Below are 25454 nucleotides of genomic sequence, written 5' to 3'. Positions count from 1 at the left end.
AGTGACATTTTCAGTCCTGGTACGTCTTGGTATAGTCCTGATCTTTCTGGAAAAGAAAAGGGAAACAGGTTTGGTAACCAAAGAGGAAACCTAGTTAGATGGGAGAATCTCAAACGGAAGACCATAGGTTTAGTTCCCCCAGTCCATTTTACAGATGAGAATAGTGAGCCCTAGGGAACACAATCATCCAAGGCCACTCCCAAAGCGATAGGGCGGGGCTTTGGTTGCAGGTCCTCTGTTTCCCAATCCGGTGTTTTCTGTACTTGCTCAAATCCACTGTCCAGTGCCCCTTGGCTGTTTGACCTTGGGCAAGGTTCTTCACCCTCGGTGACTCGGATCCCTCAATTGTCGGAGGAGTTTCGGTCTCCGAGGCTCCTTCCAGATCTGGTTCTGACTCCCGGGGCCGGGACCTCTGTGACGTTTGTATCGCAGGGGAGAAGGCAGCCTTCCTGTGTTCCCCATCAGCCCTCTCCCTGTCTCCCCTCTCTCTCTCAGTGCCCCCTGCGCTTTTCTTTGCTCTCCCCATTCTTCTCCCTCTCCTGCTCCTCGTCTCCCTCTCCCCACTCTCCTCCTCCTCCTTCCCTTCTCCTCCCCTCCCTCCTCCTCCTCCCTCCTCCTCCTCCTCCTCCCTCCCCTCCCTCCTCCTCCCTCCCCCCTCCTCCTCCTTCCCTTCTCTCCCCTCCCTCCTCCTCCTCCCTCCCCTCCTCCTCCTCCTTCCCTTCTCCTTCCCTTGCTCTCCCCTCCCTCCTCCTCCTCCCGCCTCCCTCCCGCCCGCCGCCGCCGCTAATGACACAGCTCGGCTCCGCTGCTGCTGCCGGAGCGGCCGGGCCGGGCGGCGGCGGGCGGGCCGGGCGGGCCGGGCCGGGATGGCGGCGGGCCGGGGCCGGGCCCGGGGCTCGGGCTGAGCGCCCCCCGCGCGGCCGGATGGCGGGCGGCCCCGCGGCGCTGCTGCGCTCCGTGCGCCGGCTGCGGGAAGTCTTCGAGGTGTGCGGCCGAGACGCCGACGGCTTCCTGCGGGTGGAGCGCTTCGTGGCGCTGGGCCTGCAGTTCGGCCAGGGCGAGGAGGTCAGTGCGGGGGGCCCGGGGCCGGGCCGGGGCCGGGGCCGGGGCCGGGGCCGGGCCGGGGGGCTGCAGCTCCGGCCCCGCCCAGCCTGGTCCCCAGCCCGTGCTCATCTCCATCCCCATCCCCATCCCCAGCCCCAGCCCCAGCCCCAGGCCCCAGCCCCAGCCCCAGCCCCAGCCCCATCCCCATCCCCGGCCCCAGCCCCATCCCCGGCCCCGGCCCCAGCCCCAGCCCCAGCCCCAGCCCCATCCCCGGCCCCAGCCCCATCCCCGGCCCCGGCCCCGGCCCCGGCCCCGGCCCCGGCCCCATCCCCGGCCCCGGCCCCGGCCCCGGCCCCAGCCCCAGCCCCGGCCCCAGCCCCATCCCCGGCCCCGGCCCCGGCCCCGGCCCCGGCCCCGGCCCCGGCCCGGTCCTCCCCTGTGGCATCCCCACTCCCCCCGCCCCTCCCTCTTCACCCCCCCCCCCCCCCGCGCTTTCAGCACCCCGGTGCCTCCTCTCTTGCCCTCTCCCGGACAGCCTCCCCCTGCTCTGCCCCCCCTCCCGGTCTCCCACCTGCCTCAGCCCCCCCCCGCCCCCCCCAATGCCCTCTCCCCTGGCCCGGCTTCCTCCTCTCTTGCCCCCGGGCTGCCCTCCGCTCCAGGCTCTGCCCCTCGGGTGGGCCAGCCCTCCCTTCTGGCTTCTTTCCCGGCAGGGCCTCCATTCCTCCTCCCCGCCCCGCCCCCATCCCAAGCACGGATCAGGGGAGTCTACAGCCCTCTCACTCAAGCCTTAGCTCCCATGTCCCCTTGAAGACAAGCCTCCCTTGTCCCGGTCCCGCACCCCACCCCAGGCCTAAGACCGTGTCCATCTGGGGGAGGGGGTGCTGGGGGGAGGTGCTTGGTACCCAGACAACCTGTCTACCTCCCAGACTTGAAGGTATCTAGCTTTTCGGCTTGGGGTGGGCCCGATCAGCCAACGACAGGTAGCCTTCATCCACAAGGGCAGGGGCGGAGATACGCACTCAAACCCAGGCACCTGGGGAAGTCTGTGAACTTCCTCCCAGAACCATGTTTTCAGGTGCATAAGACTTCAAAGGAAATCGGTTCTATTGAAATAAAGCCCCATTTCCCCATCCAAGTCCCCAGACTTCCTGAAATTTAAGGAATCTCTAGACCTCAGATTAAGAACAGCTGTACTAGAAGTACCAACCTGCTGCCCTCCTTCTGTCCCTCTGTCTTTCTCACTTCCTCCCCTCCTCTCCTCCCTTCCCCTCTTCTCTTCTTTCCTCCCCTCCCCTTTCCTCTGCTCTCCTCTCTTTGTTTCTCTGTTTCTGTTTCTCTCTCTCTCTCTCTCTCTCTCTCTCTCTCTCTCTCTCTCTCTCTCTCTCTCTCTCTCTCTCTCTCTCTCTCTCTCTCCCCGTTTTCTCCTTCCCCTTCTCCTTCTCTGACTCAAACAGAAGACAAATTGATGCATAAGGTTTTGTGGCTCGGTATGGGGGTGGGGGGTGGAAGAGCATCTTTGTTGGACTCACTGTCAAAGCCATCTCCGTGTGGTGTTCACGGACGAGTGACCGTACCCAAGTGGGTAACTGGAGAGCATACATCAGGGCGAAGCTGGAGAGGACCGGGACGCCTCTCCTTGTCAGCCTCCTTGGGGCTGGCCCATCTGAGCCCCACTGAAGTCCCGGTACCAAGCATATTCCTTCTGGCTCAGCCTCGCTGGGCTGCACCAAATCCTGGCCAAAGGGGCCAGAATCTTAGAGAGCTGATGTCCTTTATTGTCCAAGACTTGGCTGGAGGCCATAGGGTGATTGCTGGCTCCTAAACAGAGGCCATTGTCGTCTGCTGTGTGCTGGCTGGCCAATTGGCCAATGGGAAATTAGTAGATTCTATCACCAAAATTCACATTTCTCCGGCACTGCAGCCCTAAGAGAGGGGCAGTACTGGGGTTTGTATGCCCCATTTACAGGGGAGGAGACGGATGCTCATAGAGGGCAACGGCTACGGACATCGAAGTACCAAGAAGTTTTCTGTAACAATGGAAAGGGTTGCTACATGAGGTAATGAGCCTCCTGTCACTAGAGGGATTGTGAGCTGGAGATGTGACCACAGAGATTTCTGCTTTGAGTGGGAGGACATTGGAGTTGAGGATCTTGAAACTTGTAAATGTGAACTGGGACTTGAGACGTCAGAGAGTTCTTTCCTGGTGACCACGCTTTGATGGGAAGAGCTCTGAAGGTCCCTTTTAGCTGTAGAATTCTGTGATCCTATCATTTCTGCCTCTTCTTTCAAGGCCCTTCTCTGTATTTGAAGCTTATCAGTGTGAACTGGAGAGTGACCTAGAATTACCCGTTAGTGGCATAGATGGTTAGTAGAGGAGGAAACCAATGACTGTCTCATCACAGAATTCTAGCTTAGGGTTTGGAAGGCACATCAGAAGCTCCTGTGTCCAACATTCTCATTTTATAGAGGAGGAAACTGAGACACATAAAAGTAAAATGACTTATCCAGGTCATATAGCAGAGCCAGGGCCAGACCCTGACCACTAGACTGGGTTACTTTCTCCCTCTTTAGGGGTGAACCCCTTTTGATGAAATCAAAAGCTGACTGATTGAAAGTAGTTGATTCCAGCTGAGAGCAACTTTTGATGGCCATATAGGACAATTTACCCAAATAAATGCCCTCTGGAAATTATTTTTCTTTATTATCATGACTTTGAAAGGCAGTTTGGCATAATGAGAAAAAGAGATTTGAAAATCTGACTTCCCTACTTACTGTTCCTCCTGCCCTGGCTAAGCCACAGCAAATCCCTAAACCTTAGTGTACTCTTCTATAAAATGGGGGCAATGCTCTGCCTACCTGAGGGTAGTTGAAAAGATCAAATGAGATAATGAGATAATTTATGCTCTCTCAGTCACTAAGTCTTACAGGGTTTTTTGAGATATGATCAGTGCAACACTGGAGGAGCAGATCTGGAATTCAAATTCTGCCTCAGCCTCTTACTGTGAGCAAGATAGGGTTTCTCTGACCTTTAATCACTTCATCCGTAAAAATATCTATCTTAGTCCCAGAGGCAGCATGTCATAGTGGCTAGAGAGCCACCCCCAAAGTCAGGGTAGACCTGAGTTCAAGTCCCAACTCTGATGGGTAAATTATCTAATCTCTCAGAACTCTCAGAACATATCTATAAGGCAGCCTGAATTATCTTAAAATGGAATTGAAAAATATTTAGCCAAGTAAATAAAATTACAATAGAATAATGTTCACACTTTGTTTTCTAAATCTCTCTGCAAGGATCCTTATGCATGACTTACTTTCCCCATTTTTTCTTTTTGACAAGGAAATGGGGTTAAGTGACTTGCCCAAGGTCACAATTATTAAGTGTCTGAAGTCAGATTTGAACTGACTCCAGAGCCAGTGCTCTATCCACTGTGCCACCTAGCTGCCCCTCCCCATCTTTTCTATATTTGACACCAACCACCGCCGCCGTAGGCAATGCTCAGACTGTAAATGGGAGGGCAGTGCTCAATCAACTGGAGCAGAGGGAATCTCTTCACTGGGAATCCCCTATCCCAGTGAGGTCTGCCAATCAGGTCCCTGTCACTCACACCTAACTCAAAGAGTGAGCCTCAATGAGATATTGTATGTGAAGTGTGGTGCCACCTTTAAAGTGGTCCATAGATGACTCTTCTCATTCTCAGAGGCTCTTTGTAATTCTAGAACACTAGACATGAGGAAGTACTCTCATTTTCATTACTAGCTGCATCCATATCACTTGCTGTATCCTCATTACTCCCTGTATCCTCATCACTAGTTGCATCCTTATCACTTTCTATATCCTCTTGGTTCTGGGCTTTCCCACAGGTGCGGATTCTCTTCATCCAGATATCTCTTCCCTCCTACCTCTCTTTGACAGATCCAAACAGTCCCTCACTTGAAGATGGCCACAACATAGAATAGTATGGAAGAATTTGGTATCAGAGGGCCAAAGGTCAAACCCCAGGTCTGCTAATTCCTAGCTGTAGTATAAGACCATGAACAGGCCACTTTGTGTCTCTGCATCTGTTTTTGCTTCTGTAAAAGGACGGGGCTGGGCTGTATCATTTCTAAGGTCCGTTTCCATTCTAAATTATCTGATACGCTTCTCTGCCTCTTTTGAGAATGGGTCATCAGCTCTTAAGTAGCATCACACCAGTCTCCATGGATAAATGTGAGGCTTGCATAGTATCCTGGAGAAATAATGGATCAACGTGTTGGTGGTATTTCGGTTATTTTCATGAGAATATTATCAGTTGACAACCAGGACAATTGGATGTCTCACCCCTTTTATTCCAAACTTGGAGATGTGATGGTTTTAACAGAAATTTCTCCCTTCTAGCTTAAATAGAGATATTAATGGCTTTTGCTCATTGACTGTGGGGATGACAGAAAGCAAGGTGGGTTATTAGCACACCTTGGATAATAGAATCAGCATTCCTGATGATCTTAACAGCCTTGAGCTTTGAGCTGAATTTAATAAGATAAACGTCACTAGGGAAAAATTATAATGTCTCATATTTGAGTTCAGAGAGAATCGACTTCCCAAGACCAGGATGGGAGAAGCATGATTAGATGTCAGTTTACCTGAAGGAGATCTGGAGATTTCAGTGCCCTAGAAACATGGTAGGAGTCAGTAGTGTGGTGTGATGGCCAACATGTTGATGGAATCTCAGGGCATCAATAAAGAGAGGCACAACTTTTAGGAACTGAGAGGTGATGAACCTCCCTCCCTCCTCTGCTCTAATCAATCCAAATCTGTACAGTTGTGAACAGTTCCTTGTACTGTGAAGTTTGAGAAAGCATTGAGGGGGCAGCTAGGTGGCACAATGGATAGCGCACCGGCCCTGGAGTCAGGAGGATCTGAATTCAAATCTGAATTCAGGCACTTAATAATTGCCTAGCTGTGTTGGGCAAGTCACCTAACCCCATTGCCTAAAATAATAAATAAATGGGGGGGGGAAGCATCATTACACTGGAGAATGAGCAGTAAAAGGTATTTGAGATGGTGAAGGCTCTTCCCAACCATGATTTCAGAGGATCAGTTGAAAGAACTGGGAATGTTTAGCCTGGAGAGAAGAAGCCTCTGGGGGAACAAGATAAGCATTTTCAAACTTCTCAAGGGGGATCAGATTCCCTTTGTTTCCATAGGACAAGACTATAAGCAACCAATGAAGGTTCAGAGAAACACATTGAGGTTTGATGTCAGGAGAAATGACAGACGGGAATTTGTGTTTTATCTTAGAGGCACTAAGGAGCCATGAGTGCTTGTTGAGCAGGGTAGGGGTAGTGTGATCAAATCTTTCTCTTTTTTTATTATTTTGTTTTATTTTTCCAGTTACATGCAAAGGTAGTTTTCAACATTCATCCATTAGCAAATTTATTTTTTCCTACCCTTCCTTCCTGCCACCCACTCTATGGTGGCAAACAATCTGGTGAAAGTTGTGCATATATAGTCATATTTAACATATTTCCATAGTAGTTATGCTGTGAAAGAAGAATCAGCACTGGGGTGGGGGGCATGAGAAAGAAAGAAAAAAACATAAAAGTTTAAAAAGTGGCATAATAGGCTTTACTCTGCTTTCTGACTCCATAGTTTTTTCTCTGAAGCTGAATGGCATTTCCATAATAGGTCTCTCAGGACTGTCCTTGATCACTGAACTGAGAGAAGCTACGTGCATCAGAGATGATCATCTCACCATGTTTTCATTGATGTATAAGATGATCAGACCCGTTCTCGGGGTATGACTTTGGCGGCATTGTAGAGATTAAATTGGAGAAGGGAGTGCCGCAAGGTGGAGAGTCCAATGGAGTCTTTTGCAATTGTCCAAGTGAGTGGTGTTGAGAGACTGGAATCACATATCAATTAGAACAATCAGGACTTGAATCTAGGTCTTTTCAATCCAGTCTTCAAAAGCCCCTGCGACCCAATGGAATTGTCATGAATACAACTGAAACAGCTGACTCTGGGTTCATAGGATCTGGGTTCAAATTCTGACCTTGCTCTATGTCTTAAGCAAAGCACTACCTTTTCCTGGTCTTGTTTCTCCTCAGTCACATGAGAAGGGGGTTCGCTAGATAATCTCCAAGGTCTCTTCTAGCTATAAGTGCAATGAGTCAAAATGTTATAGTGGGGAAAAATCCCTCCCTTAAAACCCAGGGAGTCTGAAATCAAATTCACACACACACACACACACACACACACACACACACACACACACACACACACAAACAAAATCTGTGTGACTTTGAGCAAATTACTTAATTTCCTTGTGTCCCAATTTCCTTATCTATAAGTGAGGGAGTTTGACCTCATGGCCCCTGACGTCCCTTTGAGCTTAAGTCTACATTCTTGTTTTTTAAAATGAATTTATATTAATATCTTTTTAGTTGTTTAATAGCTATTTTTTCAATTAAGCATTTATGTTCACTTCCCCAATTGGAAAAAAAAAGAAAACTTTTCACATCAATTCAAACAATTCACATCATACCAATATTTCCATTCTATTTCACACAGAACCATCTTTTTTGATAAAAATAAAAAATAAAAAGGGGGAAGGGAAACTCAACTGATGATTTTAATGAATTCTATAAGAATATATTATTAGATGAAACAATATTACCTGGGTAGAGAGGATGAAATAGATCCCCACTGAGTACAGGTTGTGGCCAGGCTACCCAAATAGGTGTTTAATTCTGCCTCCCCTCTCAGAAGCGGCCTCTTTGGACTTTGCAGGGGAGAAATCCTAGCCTGTAGATTCTCAGTTCCAAACTGACTTCTAAACTGGGCTGGGAAAATTCTAATGTGATGAGACTAGAGGATCATAAGAATCTCAGAAGTCATCTAGTTCATTCTTTCACCACCACCCCATTATACAGGGAAGGAAACTGAGACCTAGAGATGGGGTAGTGGCTTGCCCAGGGTCACATGGCTGATAAACAGCTGAAGTTGGAATTCTAACTCCAACCTTGTCACCCTAAATTTAGATTTTTCCCTTGGATCACAATTCCTGTAGCAACCCATTGCAGCAGGTCACATAATTTAAGTGAACCTTTCCTTTTGTCTGTTCAGCTTTAGCTTTAATCACCCTGAAATCTGTAACCTTTAAACTTTTGGTGTTCGATTAGGGAGCTACCTCCTGTCTGCAGAAGAAATTATTGAATTACATCAATGGGCTGATTGGGCTGGTCTTCATTCATATCTTGCTGAGATCCTAAGCAGTCTTTCCTCTCTTCAGTCACCCTTCTGTGAGCTCTCTTCTCAGCTCTCTCTTCCGGGGACTGACACAACCAACAGCAACAGATCTGCCCAGAAATTGGAATATGGAAAATTCCCTGGCAGCTGGGGCCTCTGGGAGATGCTGGCAGAGGGGTAACCATTATGAGTCTACTTATCTCACAGCCAAGCTCTCTGAGGTTCTAAGGAACAGGGAAGAGAGGGCTGGGCAGAAAGTAAAGTGGGGGTAGACTCTGACATAGGTATTACTTTATTATTTAAATGGAACCAGTAGAGCATGAAGGGACATGGATGTTCAGTTTGCTCTTTTGGACCATAGAAAGTGTCCATCTTCCTGAGTCTCAAGCAGCTCACCCATCATCTTCAAATTCCCTTTCTCTTTTCAGTGGTGATGTGCCCTTCAGATTTCTTCAACCAAAAGCTCCTGCCAGTAATGGAAATGAGTTGATTGGCGAACAGTTCAAATAGATCAGGGACCCCATGATTAACCTCTTACACTAATCATAGTTGCAAGGGACCTTAGAGATCCTTGAGGCCAAACCCTACAACTCTAGCTACAATCCATAACCTATAAGATCCCTGATTCATACAAAGCAGCATTGTCCCCACCAGTGTCACCAGGGCACAGATTACAAAAGAATATGATTGTTTTCTCTGATACCAGCGCCTGAAGAATAATGACATAGCTTAAAACAAGAACCAAAGAATCTTGAAGCAGGACCTGAGTAGGGAATTTCATCTTTGATCCAACTTTCCACCCTGAATCCCAAATCCATGGCTTTAGAAAAACATTTGTTTGTTCTGTTGTTTTGAAAATCAGAAATTCGATTGCTAGGCAAGTTCTTCCTAGGAGTTCAAACACTAAGAATCAGAAAGTTATTGCTGTCCAACTCTTCATGATGACATTTAGGATTTTCTTTGGCAAAGATGCTAGGGTGGTTTGCCATTTCCTTCTCCAGCTCATTTGTTAAGAAACTAAGGCAAATGAGGTCAAAGTCACAAAGCTGGTAAGTGTCTGAGGCTTGACAGAAAGGGTAGAAATAATGAGAGAGAGAGAGAGAGAGAGAGAGAGAGAGAGAGAGAGAGAGAGAGAGAGAGAGAATCATTGGTAACTTGGAAAAGAACATTTTCAATTCAGTGATGAGGCAGAAGCCATATTGCAAAGGGTTGAGGAAAAAAAAAGTTGGATTAGAGAATGGGAACAGTTTTTTTCCCAGGAATTTGACAGAGAAAGAAAGGAGAGACAGCATGATAACTTGGGATAACCATGATGGTAGGGATAGGAAAGATGGGCATTTTTGAAGGTATTAGGTAGAAACCAGTAGACAAAGAGATATTTGAGAGAGGGGAATGATTGGAGGGTGTAATTTGCTGGAGAAAATGGGGAAGAATGGGATCAAACACTGATGCAGAGGGGTCAATTTGGGGAAAGAGAAGGCTCAACCCGTTTTCAGAGACTGAAAGAAAGGAGAAGAGTGGGGGGAGAGAATGTCAAAGGCTTTTGAAATGAAAAAGGGAGAAGGGAGGACTCAAAGCCTTCAACTCAATAAAGCAATAGACTCAGAGAGGGGGAAGAGGAAGTGTGGAAGATATGGGGAAGGAAAAGAAGGTTTGGAATAGCTCTGTGGTGTGTGAGATAGAGAATCAATTAAGGAGGATTCAAAACATGGCTTTGCTACAATGAAGGTCCCATTGAGGTTGGAAAACACGAATTTGTTATTAGTCCAGTTGTGAGAATTCCTCCAAGTCCTGTTGGGCAGTTTGTGAAGAAAAGGCAAGGAAGCCACTGATGGGAAGTTACCCAGGATTGAAGTTTGGCAAAGGGGAAAAGACGATAGGATGTGAGGGCGGGAGATTCAAAAGCAAAGGACCCAGTAGAGTCGAAATGACCAACTGTAGGGTCAAGACTGGAAAAGGATGAAAGTGAAGTCAGAGCAGAACCGATGATCTTAAGAGTGCTGAGGCCTGGGTGGAGGGAGTGAGGGTGAAGAATTGATTTAGGAGCAATGAGGCACAAGGGGGTGGTAGATTCGGGTAAAAGGTCTGGAAATCTATGGAACATGATACTAGACTAGAGGAGAAGAATCCAGAGACTGAGTGGAGCCAGGAGTGGGGTGAGCACAACTGAATCTGCCCTGAAATGGCCGTCATTGGATTGGGAGCTCCTTGAGGGCAAGAACTGATTTTGCCTTTCTTTTTTTAAAAAATTAGCATTTTTTATTTTGTTAAAACTTCCACATTCATCTCTTAAAATTTCGAGTTCCAAATTCCCTTCCTTCCTCCTGCCCCCCACCCCTTGAGAAGATAAGCAGTGATATCAATTATACGTTCAAGACATACGAAACATATTCCTATTTTATCCATGTCTTTGGGTTTCTCTGTGTATCCCCAGTTCTTAGCACAAAGTAAACCCCTAATAAATGCTCGTTGCCTTGATCCCAAGGAGGGAATCACTATCTGAAAAATAGGGCTCCAGGAGTAGAAGATAACAAAGTCTGGAGAGAGCTGAGACAGGACTTGTATGAACTCCTGTAGAATGAAAAGATACCAACAGAATAATTTATACAATGACTACATCACCAGAAAGGAAAACAACTACAAAAGGTTTAAGAACTCTGACCACTGAAATGACCAGCTAATCAGTTATTTAAAACATTAATCCATGACGAATCATGCTCCCCCATCTCTTTTTTTTACAATTTTTTTCAAATTTATTTATTTGGTTTTTTTTGCAAGGCAATGTGGTTTGCAAGTGATTTACCCAAGGTCACACAGCTAGGTCTTATTAAGTGTCTGAGGCAGAATCTGAACCCAGGTCCTCCTGACTCCAGTGCTGGTGCTCTATCTACTGCACCATCTAACTGTCCCCATGCTTCCCATCTCTTAACACAAATGTGATGGAGTAGAGGTGTAGCCAGGTGGATCTGTGAATAGAATCTGAATCTGGAGTCAAGAATACCTGGATTCAGGAGCGGCTAGGTGGCATAGTGGATAAAGCACCGGCCCTGGAGTCAGGAGGACCTGGGTTCAAATCTGGTCTCAGACACTTAATAATTACTTAGCTGTGTGGCCTTGGGCAAGCCACTTAACCCCGTTTACCTTGCAAAAAACTAAAAAAAAAAGAATACCTGGATTCAAATCCACTTTGCCTCAGTTTCCCCATCTGTAAAATGGGACTAATAATAGCACCTACCTCCTAAAGTTACTGCAAGCCTAAAATGAGATAACTGTTGTAAAACAATTTGTAAACTTTGTAAAACACTTTGCAGAGTACTATATGATGCCCATTACTATAATTTATCAGACATTCCTTCTCAATCTTGCCAACATGGATTTGTTTCACCAACATATATATACATATATATATATCTGTATATATCTGTATATATATATGTATACATACATATACATATACACATTGATAAAGAGAAAAGAATATCAATGGAGCATTGGAAAAAATATACAGAAGATAGCAGGAGGGAACTCATAATGGGACCCCAACAAGCAGGGCCATTTTGGAACTATCTTATTAAATTTAATATATACCTTAAAAAACAAGCTGTGTTTGCTCCCACTTTGCGTCAATGTACACATATTACCTATATTAAGTTGCTTGCCTTCTTCGGGATCAGGGAGGAAACTGAGGGAGGGAGACAAATTGGAACTAAAAATTCTAAAATAGAAGATTAAAAATTGTTCTTTCTTGTCATTGGAAACATAAAATGTTAATAAGAAGTTAATTTAAAAATAGCAGTGTACAAGAGGTTTGTAAAATCACAAATGACCTCTCTTCCCTATTCTTTGTATGAGAAAATATTCTTTATGTTATTCATCCCCATCATATCCCTATAATCCATTCATTATAGCATCACCATTTGTTGAGGTTTGCCTAAATCATCATAATAAAGTGAAAACATTTTTTTTATAAAAGGTGTAGGTTAGTGATGCTCACTCTTTTCTGTGAGATCAATGGGAGTTGTAGAAAGAGCGATTGACCTGAAAAGAAGTGCAGGTCCAGCTTACACACTTTCCTAGCTATGTGACTTCTTTGAAGTCTAATTTCCTCTTCAGTAAAATGGGGATAATCATATTTAGGTGACGTCCTAGGTTTATTGCTCGGGAAAGTGTTTTGTAAAGACCAAAACTACAGAGAAGTGGATAATTCATAATCAACAGTAGCGATATTTATCAATTAAGTTTGAGAGATGCAGTTAACTGCAGAACTTAGTACATCATTAGCAAGCCGGTAAACTCCAGGGAATAACATGGTGGACCTTGGATAAAGGCCCAGGGAACAATTTCCTCTAGTTTACAGATGACAGAAAGCTGGGGGGAGGTGCTAATACTCTGGAAGATAGAGACAAGATCCAAAAGGATCTTGGCAGTGAGAGCATTGGGCTGAATCCAATCAGATAAAATTTAGTAGGAATAAATATAGTCTTATACTCACAAAGTGATTTTGGGGGAATCTAATTATAAGTGAGGGAGACGTGCTGAGATGGCAGTTTGTTTGAAAAACATCTGGGGGTCTTAGTGGACTGCAAGCACAATATGAATCACAAGTGTAGTCGAGAAGAGGAAAATGTTGCTATAATCTTGGGCTACATCAAGAGAGGCATATGTGGCTTCCAGGGACAAATAGAGAAGGGAAGCATGCTAGATCCAGAATCAGAAGACCTGCATTCAGGTCTTGTCATTTCCCCTCTTTATTCTTATGTTTCTTCATCTATAAAACTCTGGGGTTGGGCTAAGTCCTTCCAAGTTCTTTACTGGCTATAAATCTCTGATTAAACAGCAGCTGGAGTATTGTGTTCCATTTCAAATATCCTAGTTTGGGAAAAACCTGGAAAACCTGGAGCCCCACCTGTGGACGATAAGCAGGAGTGTGAAGAGACTCACATCCACGCCTAGGATGGTCTTATTTAGCCTTAGATAAGCCAATACTCTTTGGGGACATGCGAATTGCCTTCAAGTCTTTGAATGTTTGTCCCATAAAAAAGGGTTTGGACCTGTTTCTGACTGGCTGCAGATATCAGACCTAGGAACCGTGGACAAAAATTGTAAAGAAACAAATTTAGGCTTGATGTAAAAAAAAAAAAAAATGCTACCTAACAATGAGAACTGTCCCAAAAAGCTCTGGAATAGGGATGATATGCCTTTAGAGTGAGTAGAGCGCCCTTCTTTGAAAGTCATGGGGCAAAAGCTGTATTTATGATCATTCTTTTGGGAGGATGGTACCTTCTAAAGCTGAAAGAATTCTTTGATTCTGTGGCCTTGTGTCAGTTCCTTCTGCCATCTAAACCTTTATATGCTATAAATTGAGGCAGTTGAACTGTCTTGATGACTCTCAGGTTTCATTTACTAATTCTTTCCTAATGTCCCTCAACTGCCCTAGGTTGCAATTTATTATGACTCTGTTGACATTACCCTTATTAACAATGGAGTCTGATGGGAAGTGTAGTTTTTTTCCAGCTGGAAGGAAAGACTGAAAGATCATGGAAGTCCTACCATTCTCAGAGATAACAATGATATATAGATAGATGGTAGGTAGATAGATAGATAGATAGATAAATAGATAGATAGATAGAGAGAGAGAGAGATAGATGATAGATAGATAGATAGATAGATAGATAGATAGATAGATAGATAGATAGATAGATAGATAGATGGATAGATGATAGATTTTCCTGATGGCTAGAAACTGTTTCCTTTTTCTTTCAGTACACTCTGTCTAGGGGAGAAGTGTTTACAGTGGCCCAGAGAAAGTGCCTTGCTGATTGAATAATACATAGATGATTTTTAATGCCCCTTCTTTTCATTCACAAAAATGGGGTGGGGGACAAGTTGTGGGCAACTGGTCAAATGGTAATAAATATAATAAAAGGACTTCCACCTGAGTGTCCAAATTTGCATGCATTTTGAGGCTCAGGTGGAAGAATGCTCCCTTTTCTGTGATACCTTTTGTTCTATCCTCAAGGAAAACAGAGGATAAGCATCTCCTCACCAAGTTAGGAAGACCTTGATTTATTTGGGAGATGATGGAAAGAACATTGGTTCTGGTGTCAGAGAAACCTGGGATCAAATTCTGAGAGATGTCCAGACCACCTAGTTCAGGACAATAAATTATGAACCGGGTGCTGATCACATTGGTAGACGTGCTTTCCTCACTGGATATTTTTTATACTGATGAAATCGCAGGTTGTGACCATCTCCCTGCCCCCCCAAACACCATATCAATGTGAACTGTTATAAGCATTACAACTAGGGTAGGGCAGGAAGGGTCTTGCCTGCATATATGAGGGCACCTGCCTGTGAGATCTAGTGTATTTTTCTCCAGGTAACCCTCATTCCTGTGCCTCCACTCATGGTCCTATAGAAATCTATGCCAACTGTGAGGGTTTGGTTGTCCCCTTAGCCCCTCTCCCTTCCCAACTCGATCTCTGTGTTACTACCCCCGTCCTCCATCCCAATGATTTATGCCCCAGGTGAAAAATTCCTGCTGACAGCTCTATTTTCTCAAAGCACATTTCTACCTATTGGCTGCTTTGAGATAAACAAAGAAGAGAGATTGTTTTTTTCTGGGGAAAAAAACTGCCTTGCTTGCAAAAAGATGCATCTATATACAATAGACAGCCACTAGAAGAGTCTCTACCTCCTATTTCATAAGAGGTTAGAGAAAGAGCCCTCACAGATCAACTAGTCTAGAAGCTCCTATCCCTGGGTGGGGGCTGTGAATTTGGTTTTTAAAAATATTTTGATCCTTTCTATTTCATTTATGTAGTTACAAAGCTCATTCTGAGCAGGGGTCCATGGGCTCCAGCACATTGTCGGTGGGATCCACAGGGATTGGCTCTTGCCAAAGAAGACCCAAATGACACCACTGGGTTGGGGCCAAATTTCAGTGTGCCCACCTATGACTGATCAGACCAGTGTGAGCTCAGAAGGCTCTACCACAGGTTGGACACAAATAGATCCTGTGATGATTTGGAGTGGAGATGTCTCTAAATTTGGGCATCTCTTGTTTCTTTTGATTTCTTCTGCCCCTTCCTATCCCTTTCCCTCCCCACCACATTCAGTTTTACCTTTGCAGTTGAATATTCCAGCCTGTCACATGGAAGGGGGATGGGGTTGGGAAAAGGTAGGTCACTTAGAAAGATCCCCCCTCTATCGGGGGATGTGTGAGGGTGCCACATGTTAGATACCTAACCCTAGCTCTGATTTACAATCACTGTGATTCTGCTACCCTGCGGGATCTGGCAGTAGTATAACGCATCCCCTTCCCCCATCATGTCCCCATCACTGAGCATGTAAAGTTACTGGGGAAGAAAGAAAAATCATATCAAGGTAATCCAAAGCTAATCAGAAATGATTATTTCATTTCCCACTGCTCTGAATTATCTCACTGCTGCTTCCCTCCATCTGGTTCAGGTAATTAAACATTGATTCTTTCTGCTAATAATCAGCCCTGACTTGACAGGCAGCATACTTTAGAGTCATGGTTTACAATTTTTTGATTTTGAATTCCCATCAGTAAAACACTTTTGAACTTGTGTGTGTGTGTGTGTGTGTGTGTGTGTGTGTGTGTTTCTTGGTAAAAATACTGAGTGGTTGCCCTTCTCTAGCTCATTTTACAGATATAGAAACTAAGATAAACAGGGTTAAGTGACTTGTCCATAGTCACACATCTAGGAAGTATCTGAGATCAGTATATTATATAATGATTAAAATAGAAATTTTAAAAAGGATGAAATAAAGATCAAATCATATTTGAATCTAGAGGAAAATAGAAAACCACTGGAGATTATTGGGTAGGCAGAGACAAGTTTAGAGAGACGCAGAGACCTGTGTCGTAGGACAATAATTTTTGGTAGCCGTGTGATGGGTTAGAGAGAGGAGAGACTGGAGGCAGGGAGACCAATTAGGAGACCATTGCAGTAGTGTAGGCGAGTCAATTGGGCTCTAACTAAAGGAATGAATATGAGAAATGTTGTAGAAGCAGGAAGGACAAGATTTGACAACTGATGGGGGTGTGAGGGAGTACGAGGGAGTTGAGGATAGCACTGAGGTTGTGACCTTGGGTGACTGGAAGACTGGTGGTACCTTTGATAGTGACAGGAAAAGTTGAAAGAGGGTGGGCCAGGGCTCTTCTGGAGTCAGGCCAACCAGTTCTGGAGAGCTAATTGTTAAATTTTCAGTATGAGCGTCTGCATCTCAGAAATCAGAACTTGATTTTTTGTTTTGTTGATTATCCAGTCTTAAGAAAGTGATGGAGAAAATAGAAATAAAAACCAGTGTGCCCTACTTCTCCTCCCAACCCTACTCCCAGTCAGTTGTTAAACATTTATCCCTGGTTTGATGGGACCAGTTAATATAATAAGATCCGAGATGCAAATCACAACTCATCCATACCTATTCATTAGGTCCCACTCCAAGTGAAAAGGAAGGAGATAGAGTTCTTAATCACCAGGGTGTAGATCTGGCCTTCTGGGGGCACTGGCTATAGCCATGGGGTAGTCTGGAATGGTGCAGGGCTAGGGCTGGATATGCTGAAGGATGGTGAATTTTCTCAGTGGTTCCTGTGCACCTGCTGTGGGGTCTGATATATATATATGTATATATTTCAGGAAGAGGATGGATATTCAGGGGTTTAAGGGTTGGAAAGAGTGGGAAAGTGTTGCTCTTTAAGGGTCACTTCTACCGTAGAATGAGATATCAACTTCATCTCAATCACTTTCATTAGTTTTTTTATTTAAGGAAAATATTCTTTAGATGTTTCTGACTGCAAACCCAGAGATCTTTTCTCTTCGCCATGGTGCTTTTTCTCCTATAGCCTTTTTCTTTAAAATTTTATTTATTTAAGGCAATGGGGACTGAGATCAGATTTGAACTCAGGTCCTCCTGACTCCAGGGCCAGCGCTCTATTCACTGCACCACCTCACTGACCCTGCTTTTTCTCTAGGTAAAAATAACTTGAAGTCAATTGGAGATTTCTCAGTCTCCAAAGAGGGACTGGGGAGTCATTTGCCTGGAGGTGGGAGCTGAAGCAGGGGGATTGAATGAGATTACCAAGGAAGAAGTAAGCAATTATTAAGCACCCACTGTATATCAGGCACTGTTTTTACAAATATTATCTCCTTTGAGAAAAGGAAGAAAGGGAAGACAAGGGGACTGAGGACAGATCCCTGGGGAATACCCAAAATGAAGGTTTGGGAATTACTTGAAGGAGACAGAAAAGGAGCCAGAGGATCCAGATTTAGAAGAGTAAGAGGGAAACCAGAAGATGGTAGTGTTTATGAAGGGGAAGGGAAAAAAAGGTAAGATGAGAAAACTGAGGTCCAAGGAATGATTTGATCCTATCTAAAAACCTAGGTAGTATGGGCTGTTATTATTCTCATTTTGCAGTTGAGAGAGGTAAAATGACTTGCCCAAGGTCACACTGCTATTCAGTGCCTAAGGCCCGATTTGAACTTTCCCTGGCTGGCAGGCAGTGCCCTCTAATGAAGGTGCCCCAGCTGCCTTAGAAAAGCCTGCTAACGCAGCATGGGATCTCAGTAAATCCTTACTGGATATAACCACACGAAAACTGGGAAGAGTTTAAATAATCCACCTTGTCAGCTTGAGAAATAGACTTAGTTTATTTTGGATGACTGCTAACTCTGCTCAGAGGAAGTTTCTGCTGTTCCTGCAGATAAACCCCAGGAAACTGAGGATTAGAGGTATCTTGAAGCGTGCAGAGGGGATTAGGATGCCAGGAGAATTCATCAAAAAGGTGAAAGGCGGTAGAAGTTGCAAATGAGAGGATGGAAGCTGCCAAAAGAAGATGTTTGGGGGGAGCTGAATCAAGATGAAGAAATACTACAAGTCAGTAAAGGACATTGGAAAGCTGCCTTGACTTGAGGCAGAGGGCCTGGATTCAAATCTCACTACCTGCAAGACCCTGGACAAGTTATTGGCCTGACCAGGCTTCATTTTCCTCCTCTCGGACTTTATGTCCCCCGAGGACCCCTTCAGCTCTAGGTCTAAGAGCCTATGATACTCTGAATTTTAATTTTTATAAAACACTTTCCTCATCTCATGGGGTAGACAGGACAGGTACCGTTAACACCATTTTACAGGAGAGAAAACAAGAAAGTGAGTTGTCCAGGGTCTCGTAGCATGCCAGTCTCCTCACTTCTATTCTGTGTCCTATCACTATCTTAGGGAAATCAGTGGGTTATCTAGTTCCACGGAGCAATCAGCCTGGGGTCCCCTCTGTGTTATTCCCATTTTGCATGAGTTGCTCTATTAGGAGGCAGGCACTGGAATTGGAAGGGGGAAAAGTGGCAAGCCCCAGGGGCAGTAGAGATTGGTTCTGTGGGAGGCAGTAGGTGCCCACCTCTACTAGAGATCTCTTAGTGACCGTTGGATGGACCATTGGACTAAATGCTCCCTGTCTTAGCTTTCGAGCTGGCAGAGACCTTAAAGGGCATCAGACCCAACCCCTCATGCTTTACAGATGAGGATACTGAGGCAGGAAATGGTGAAAATGATTTGCTTAAGATCACCTAGTGCTAAGTGTCTGAAGGGAGGGTTTGAACTCAAGTTTTCCTGAGTATAAAAAAGCCCAGAGTTTTGTCTGCTAACTCGCCTAGACTATATGGAGACAAATTCTGTCTCCTTATAACCTTCAAATTTTGGTCCTTGATCTGACCTCTGAAATCTCACAAATCTTTACCTAATACCCCTTCCATATAATAGTGTGTGGGGGTGGGGGATTGACAGAGAGAAGCAGAGAGAAGCAGAGACACAGATAAACAGACACAGAGACAAAGATGCAGAAAGATAGACAGAGAGTGAGACAGAGACAGGGCTGCAGAAAAAGACAGAGGCAGACAGACAGACAGAGACACAGAGACAGACAGAAATACAGAGTCAGAGGCAGAGATACAGAGGGGGAGACAGAGAAGACAGGTGGGGAAGGTGTAAGAAGAGTAGAGAGATGGATATGTCCACTTTGACATTGCCCTGGGACCCTGGTGTTATAGAGGTTTGCATGACCTTTTGGGGGATGGGCATCTCACCAGGCTTGGCCTCCCATCTCACCATCTCCCTGCCTTGAAGATGCTCAATGTGAACACCCAGGCTGGCAAATGCCCCTGCCCCCTGGGGCAGGACCAGCAGTGGGGTGCATTGTTTCCCTGTTTTATTTTGATCTCATTTTGTCCTGGCTGTGCAGGGGGCCGGCAGCTTCCCAAGCCCTGAAAAGAGGGCCTCATTGTGCCCGGCTGACTTCACCCCATGATGATATACAGAGAGGACAAACAAACAGTTGAGGACTAAGTCACTCGTTGGAGAGGACATAAAAAGATGAAGGATCTCTGAGGGTGGGGGGGGGGGATTTCCAGAGGCTTCAAGACACTTTTTGATAATAAATCATTTTTAAAAATAACAGTCAATGATCAGAATTGAGGATGGACCCCAGAGTGGTCTGATTGTTTGATCACTTCCTACATACCTGGACCCCTAATATACAGCATACATATGACATAAACACACATACACACTTACACACACTCAACTATTGTTTTCTTTGTTTTCTTTTTTAATATGCCAAAGAAATCTATTCGCTTCATAGGGAGGCAGTTGGCCGGTGGCAGGTAGTGGGGGTATTAGGGAAGGTGGGCCCCTTCATGGAGATCCTCCCTTCCATAATGACTTCAGGGGCCAGACTGGAAGCAGAACTAGTAGCAATTTCTATGTAAAGTCCATCCCAATTTGAGAGTTGTGATCTCCTGCTACTGAGCAAATCAGGACCTAGGGTTCCTCATCTGTAAAATGGAGATAATAGTAACTGCCCTCAGGGTAGTTAGGTGGGGCAGTGGATGGAGCACCCGCTGTGGAGGACCCGAGTTCAAATTCAGCCTCAAACATTTGATACTTACTAAGCTGTGTGCCCCTGGACAAAGCACTTCAACCCGTTGCCTCGCAAAAAACCCAGATCAGGATACAACTATCCTAATAACTGCCCTCCCTAATTTCACAGGGAGATAGAAATTAGAACGCTGTATAAGAAAGCTCCTTGGTGACTGAAGATTGTCACCAAAATGTAAATCAGCTTGGGGCAGTGGGGGGGGGATTAATGCTCTGAGTTCAAGTGCTGGCTTTACTCCTTACTGTCTGTGTGGCCTCAGTCAATCACTTCTTAACTGGTCTCAGGTCTCTCACTGCAAAATGAGACTGGATGATCCTTGAGAAGGAAACTGAGGCTCAGAGAGATTTAAAGAATTTCTCAAGGCCACATGGGAGGTAAGTGACAGAGGCAGAATTGTAACCCAGGTCCAAGAGCATTAACCCCAAAATAACAGCTTTCATCCCTAAAACTTCTTAGCAGTCACCTTGAAATGAGAGGAGGTAGCTGAGTGGGTCCCTGCTTAGAGGACACCTGAGCTGGTGTGTGGAGGATCCCCCCCGCCCAAGTGCTTAGAATGAATTGAATTAAGTGAGGGGACCTAGGACTGGATGCCTTAGAGACCAAGCAATCTGCCTGTTGTTTTACAGAGGGAGAAACTGAGTCTCGGGGAAGCACAATGACTTAACCCAATGTCTCACTCATAGTAAGTACTCTGTGGGGGAGAGAGGAGTGAAGGGCTAAGGAAATGGGGGTGAGAACTCAAATCCAAGTCTTCTGCCTCCAAAAGCAGTCTTCTCTGGAAGAACACCAACCAGGGAGACAGAACCCGAGAAAAAGGGAATTGAGTGGTCCAGAGAATAAGAAACAATCAATATTGAACTGCTGATGAAATCAATCAATTTATCTTGCCGTAAACAAAGAGAGGACGAGCTGTCTGGGCTCCAGGGACAATTGGCACCATTCCTGTTCCCTGGCAGGCAGCCCAGCCCAACATTCCGGTCTTTGCCACTCTGTAAGGGAGGCTGATAGGAAAATCTCATGGTAGCAGCAGGTCTCACCCAGCTTCCCACCTAACAGGCAACAGATTCTCACTAGGATGCTGCTTGCCGAACTTTTAGAGGAGTAGGCAGGGGAGCCCTAGTTTATGAGTCCCTTCCCCTGCAGAAATGTTCAGTTTTGAAAATGTACCAATTAGAATCCTACTTTCCACAAAAAAAGGTTTCTCCCTCTCTGCTAGGACTCATAATAGGCTTTTTTCCTTGTTATTTATTTTAGGCAATGAGTTAGGTGACTTGCCCATAGTCACACAGCTAAGCAGTTATGAAGTGTCTGGGGCAGGATTTGAACTCAGGTCCCACCTGACTCCAGGGCTGGTACTTTATCCACTGCACCACCTAGCTGCTCCTCATAATGGGTTTCTACTGGTGGCCGGAAGGATCACTGGATACCAGATTCTTGTCCTGGCTAAACCAGCAATTATCAGTTTGAACTTTAGGCAGAATCCCAGAGTCAGAAAGAACCTCTCTTGACTCCCGGACAGATTCCTTTTACAGAATTCCCAGACAAGTGGTCCTCCAGTCTCCATTGAGAATCCCTAATGAGGATTTTTTCCAAACATATCATCTCTATAGGGAACCAGAGGTGAAGAAACTCAATTTGCCGATGCTAATTTGCTTACTTTGTAGTTTGTAGTCTCAGAAAGTTGTCCATGGGATTAAGAGGTTAAGGGACTTGGTCAAGGTCATACAGCCAGTATGAGTCAGGCCAGGTCTTCCTGCCTCCAAAGTCAGTTGCCTGGCATTTTATAATGCTGCCTCACAAATCACAGTTCAATATGGTTAGGAAGTTTTCTTATGCACAACCAAAGCCTACCCTTCTTATGTCTTGCACTCACTGAGCCCCTCACCTCTTTGATAGGAAGTAAATTTGCTTGTTGATTCTTTTGTTTTTATTTTTTATTTTTTTGGTCTTTGCAAGCTAGTGATCTGAGCTCAAATTTGAACTCAGGTCCTCCTGCCTCCAGGGCCTGCTCTACCCACTACACCAACTAGCTGCCCTTTGCTTTTCATTTCTTATAGTGTTATGATATTCCAAGACATTCTTCTCTGCAGTTTAATTATTCCCTACCTGATAGGTAATTTTTTTTGCTTCTACAAAAGTGCTTTGTAAATATTTTGGGTTACATGGAACCTTTATTTTTGCAAACGATATATTCCTTCCCCTCAAGGAGTTTACGATTTTATTAAGTACATATGATATGCACACAAATTGATAAGCTAGAGGTCATTGGAGATGAGGAACCAGAATGGAAAAGAGTCTTGAATTCATGCCCATGAAGACTGGTTTAAGGAAATGAGGATGTTTAGCTTGGAGAAGAAAAGACTGGGATGTGGGAAACCATAACTGTTGGTGGTCAAGTATTGGGAAGCCTGTCCTGGAAAGAAGGGATTAGCTTTTTCCTGCTTGGCCCCTGAAGTCATGGGTAGAAGCTGTCAAGATATTCTTGCAATTAGGATTATCCAAAAGAGGAAAGAGCTACTTCAGTGGCCATAGGTCAGTCCTCCCTGGGTAGCTTCAAAGAGGTTGGATGTGACCCCACAACTATATCTTCATGTGTTTTCTTTCTGTGGTGTGGCATGGTCTAGATGGTGGCTGAGGTCCCTTCCAAGGCGAGATTCTGTGATTCTGGAAAGTAGGTGATCCAAGATGGAATGTGATTAAAGCACAAGAGAGAGCCAGGCCAAGAGCCTTGATACACTTTGAGTAGTGAAGTTTTCTCTCTCTCTTAGAGGAATTGAAGATTTCACAAAGGAAGGAGGTATTAACTCCTTGAAGGAAGTCAAAGATTTCTGTAGGCAGAGATGAGATGAGAAGCAAGAGAGAACATTCCAAGCATGGAGGGTGTGAGAGTGGGGAGGGTGACTCGGACAAGTCCACAAGACAGAAGGAGCGACAGGATAGGGCTCCAGACCGAGTTGGATTTAGAAAACACAAAGAAACATAATATGAAATAAACCTGAAGAGGTAGATACAAATGGTGGAGAGCCTCGAATGCCAGGATTAATTGGGGACATCACATTGGACAAAGAATGGCAATAAGGCAGAGCACTACCAGAGGATGGTGAAGAGTCTCAAGACCATTTCATACAAAAATTAGTTGAGTAATCAGAGATGTTTAAGCTGGAGAAGAGAGGGAAACATGATCACTGTCTTCAAGGAGTCAAAGAATTGTGAGATAAGAGAAGGATTAGATTAGCCTCATCCTGCTTGGTCCAAGGGCAGAACAGGGAGCAAGAGATGGGAGGTACAAAGAAACAGATTCCGGTTCATGGAATTGTAGACTTGCTCCAACTTCTTAACAATTTGATCTGCAAAGAAAGAGAATGGGCACCTTCATCTGGGTGGTGCCTTGAGAGTTGGGTGACCCTGGGCAAGTCATTTAACCTCTATCTACTTCAGATTTTTGCAAGATATGGATCATAATAGGTTCTACCTCCTTGTTATTGTGAAGTCAAATGGTTGAAGGAAGCAGAGGACCTGGCAAATACTGGGCACTTAGTAAATACTTGTTTCTTACCTTCTTCCCTCCTTTTCTCTCTCCCTCTTTCTATTCCTTCCTTCTTTATTTATTTCCTTCTTCCCTTCTTTTCCTTCCTTTCCTTTCCTTCATTCATTTCTGCTTCTTTCTTGCTTTTTTGCTTTCCCTTCTTTCTGTCCTTTGTTTCTTCCTTTCTTCACTTCTTCCTTACCTTTCCTTCCTTCCTCTTTTCTTCTCTTTCTTTCCTCCCTCCCTTTATTCCTTCCTCCCTTCCTTCTTTACTCCCTCCTTTCCTTCTTTCCTTCTTTTCTTGTTTGTTTTTTTTTTTAGGTTTTTGCAAGGCAAAGGGGGTTAAGAGGCTTGCCCAAGGCCACACAGCTAGGTAATTATTAAGTGTCTGAGATCGGATTTGAACCCAGGTACTCCTGACTTCAAGGCTGGTGCTTTATCCACTACGCCACTTAGCCGGCCCCTCCTTCTTTTCTTTATTTTTATTCCTTCCTTCTTTTCTCCTTCCCTTCCTTCCTTTCTCCCATCCTTCCTTTCTCCCATCCTTCCTCCTTTCTTCTCTTTTTTCTTTCCTCTCTTCTTTCTTTCCTCCCTCCCTTCCTTCTTTCCTTCTTTCTCCCTCCCTCTTTCCTTCCTTCCTTCCTCCCTTCCTTCCTTCTTTCCTTCTTCCTTCCTTCCTTCCCTCATTCTCTCCTTCCTTCCTTCCTTCCTTCCCTCCCTCCTCCCTCTCTTCCCTCCTTCCCTCCTTCCTTCCTTCCTCCCTTCCTTCCTTCTTTCCTTCTTCCTTCCTTCCTTCTCTCATTCCCTCCTTCCTTCCCTCCCTCCTCCCTCTCTTCCCTCCTTCCCTCCTTCCCTCCTTCCTTCTTCAGAATCCTGGGCTCCTCCTCACAGGAAGTTTTCAGGTAGAGGCAGGACGACCACTTGTCAGGGTTGTTGTAGCAGAGACTTTTGTTCAGGAACCAGGCTTGATTTGATGTTCTCTATGTTCTTTCCAACTCTGAGACCTTATGAGCCTATACATTCCTAAAGTCCCTAGGTATCTAGCATATAATCTAGGGGATATACATCTGCCACCTCCTAAAAAAAAGTTTTTCATGTTTACTTAGTGCACATGAAACAGTGGGCAAGCAGGGCCTACCCGCTTGAAATATCTGACTACTTGGCTAAATTCTAGGCACTGTTTGGGGCCATCTGTCTCTGAAAAGAACTTGATAAGTTTTTATTTTGCTTTGTTATTGTTGCTTTGGTTCTTCCATTTTCACTGGTTATAGTTATGTTGTATATTGGGTTCCTGAGTCTTCTTGCTTCATTTTGCATCAATTCATGTGAATCTTCTCATATTTCACTGATCTTTATATTCATCATTTCTTTATGGTGCAATAAAATTCCCATTCACATGGCACAATTTGTTTAGCCATTCTCCAATTAGTGCGTTTTTAGAACTGCTAAAATTATACCTTGAGTCACTGTCAGGGATGGCAGCCTGGGGTCATGATTGAGCTGCACCCTAACTGAACCTCCCCCACAGTTCTGGAGATGAGTTCAGTCTTTTAAATGCCAGGACTCTCATTGGCTTGAACACAACTGTTTAATGACTGACTAGCACTAGGCTTTGCTTTTGAATAAATAAATTTGATTACAATGTTTTTAGAGTTATTGCTTTTAAAAATATACTTTGGATAGTTAGCAGACTCGGTTTCCAT

General features: G+C 44.9%; 1 protein-coding gene across 1 annotated transcript in view; it reads left to right on the top strand.

Annotated features, from left to right (window-relative positions):
* Positions 1-889: 889 nt before the first annotated feature.
* RAB11FIP4 (RAB11 family interacting protein 4) overlaps positions 890-25454 on the top strand; it is a 172765-nt gene continuing 148200 nt past the window's right edge. The window contains exon 1 of the mRNA XM_074188982.1: positions 890-1065. Coding sequence (XP_074045083.1) covers positions 925-1065 — 141 coding nt within the window. The 5' untranslated portion in view covers positions 890-924. The remainder of the gene's footprint in view (positions 1066-25454) is intronic.

The sequence above is a fragment of the Macrotis lagotis genome, chromosome 5 (assembly GCF_037893015.1).
Source record: "Macrotis lagotis isolate mMagLag1 chromosome 5, bilby.v1.9.chrom.fasta, whole genome shotgun sequence".
In the NCBI taxonomy this organism is placed as follows: Eukaryota; Metazoa; Chordata; class Mammalia; order Peramelemorphia; family Peramelidae; genus Macrotis; species Macrotis lagotis.
This window is presented reverse-complemented; position numbering and strand designations above follow the sequence as displayed.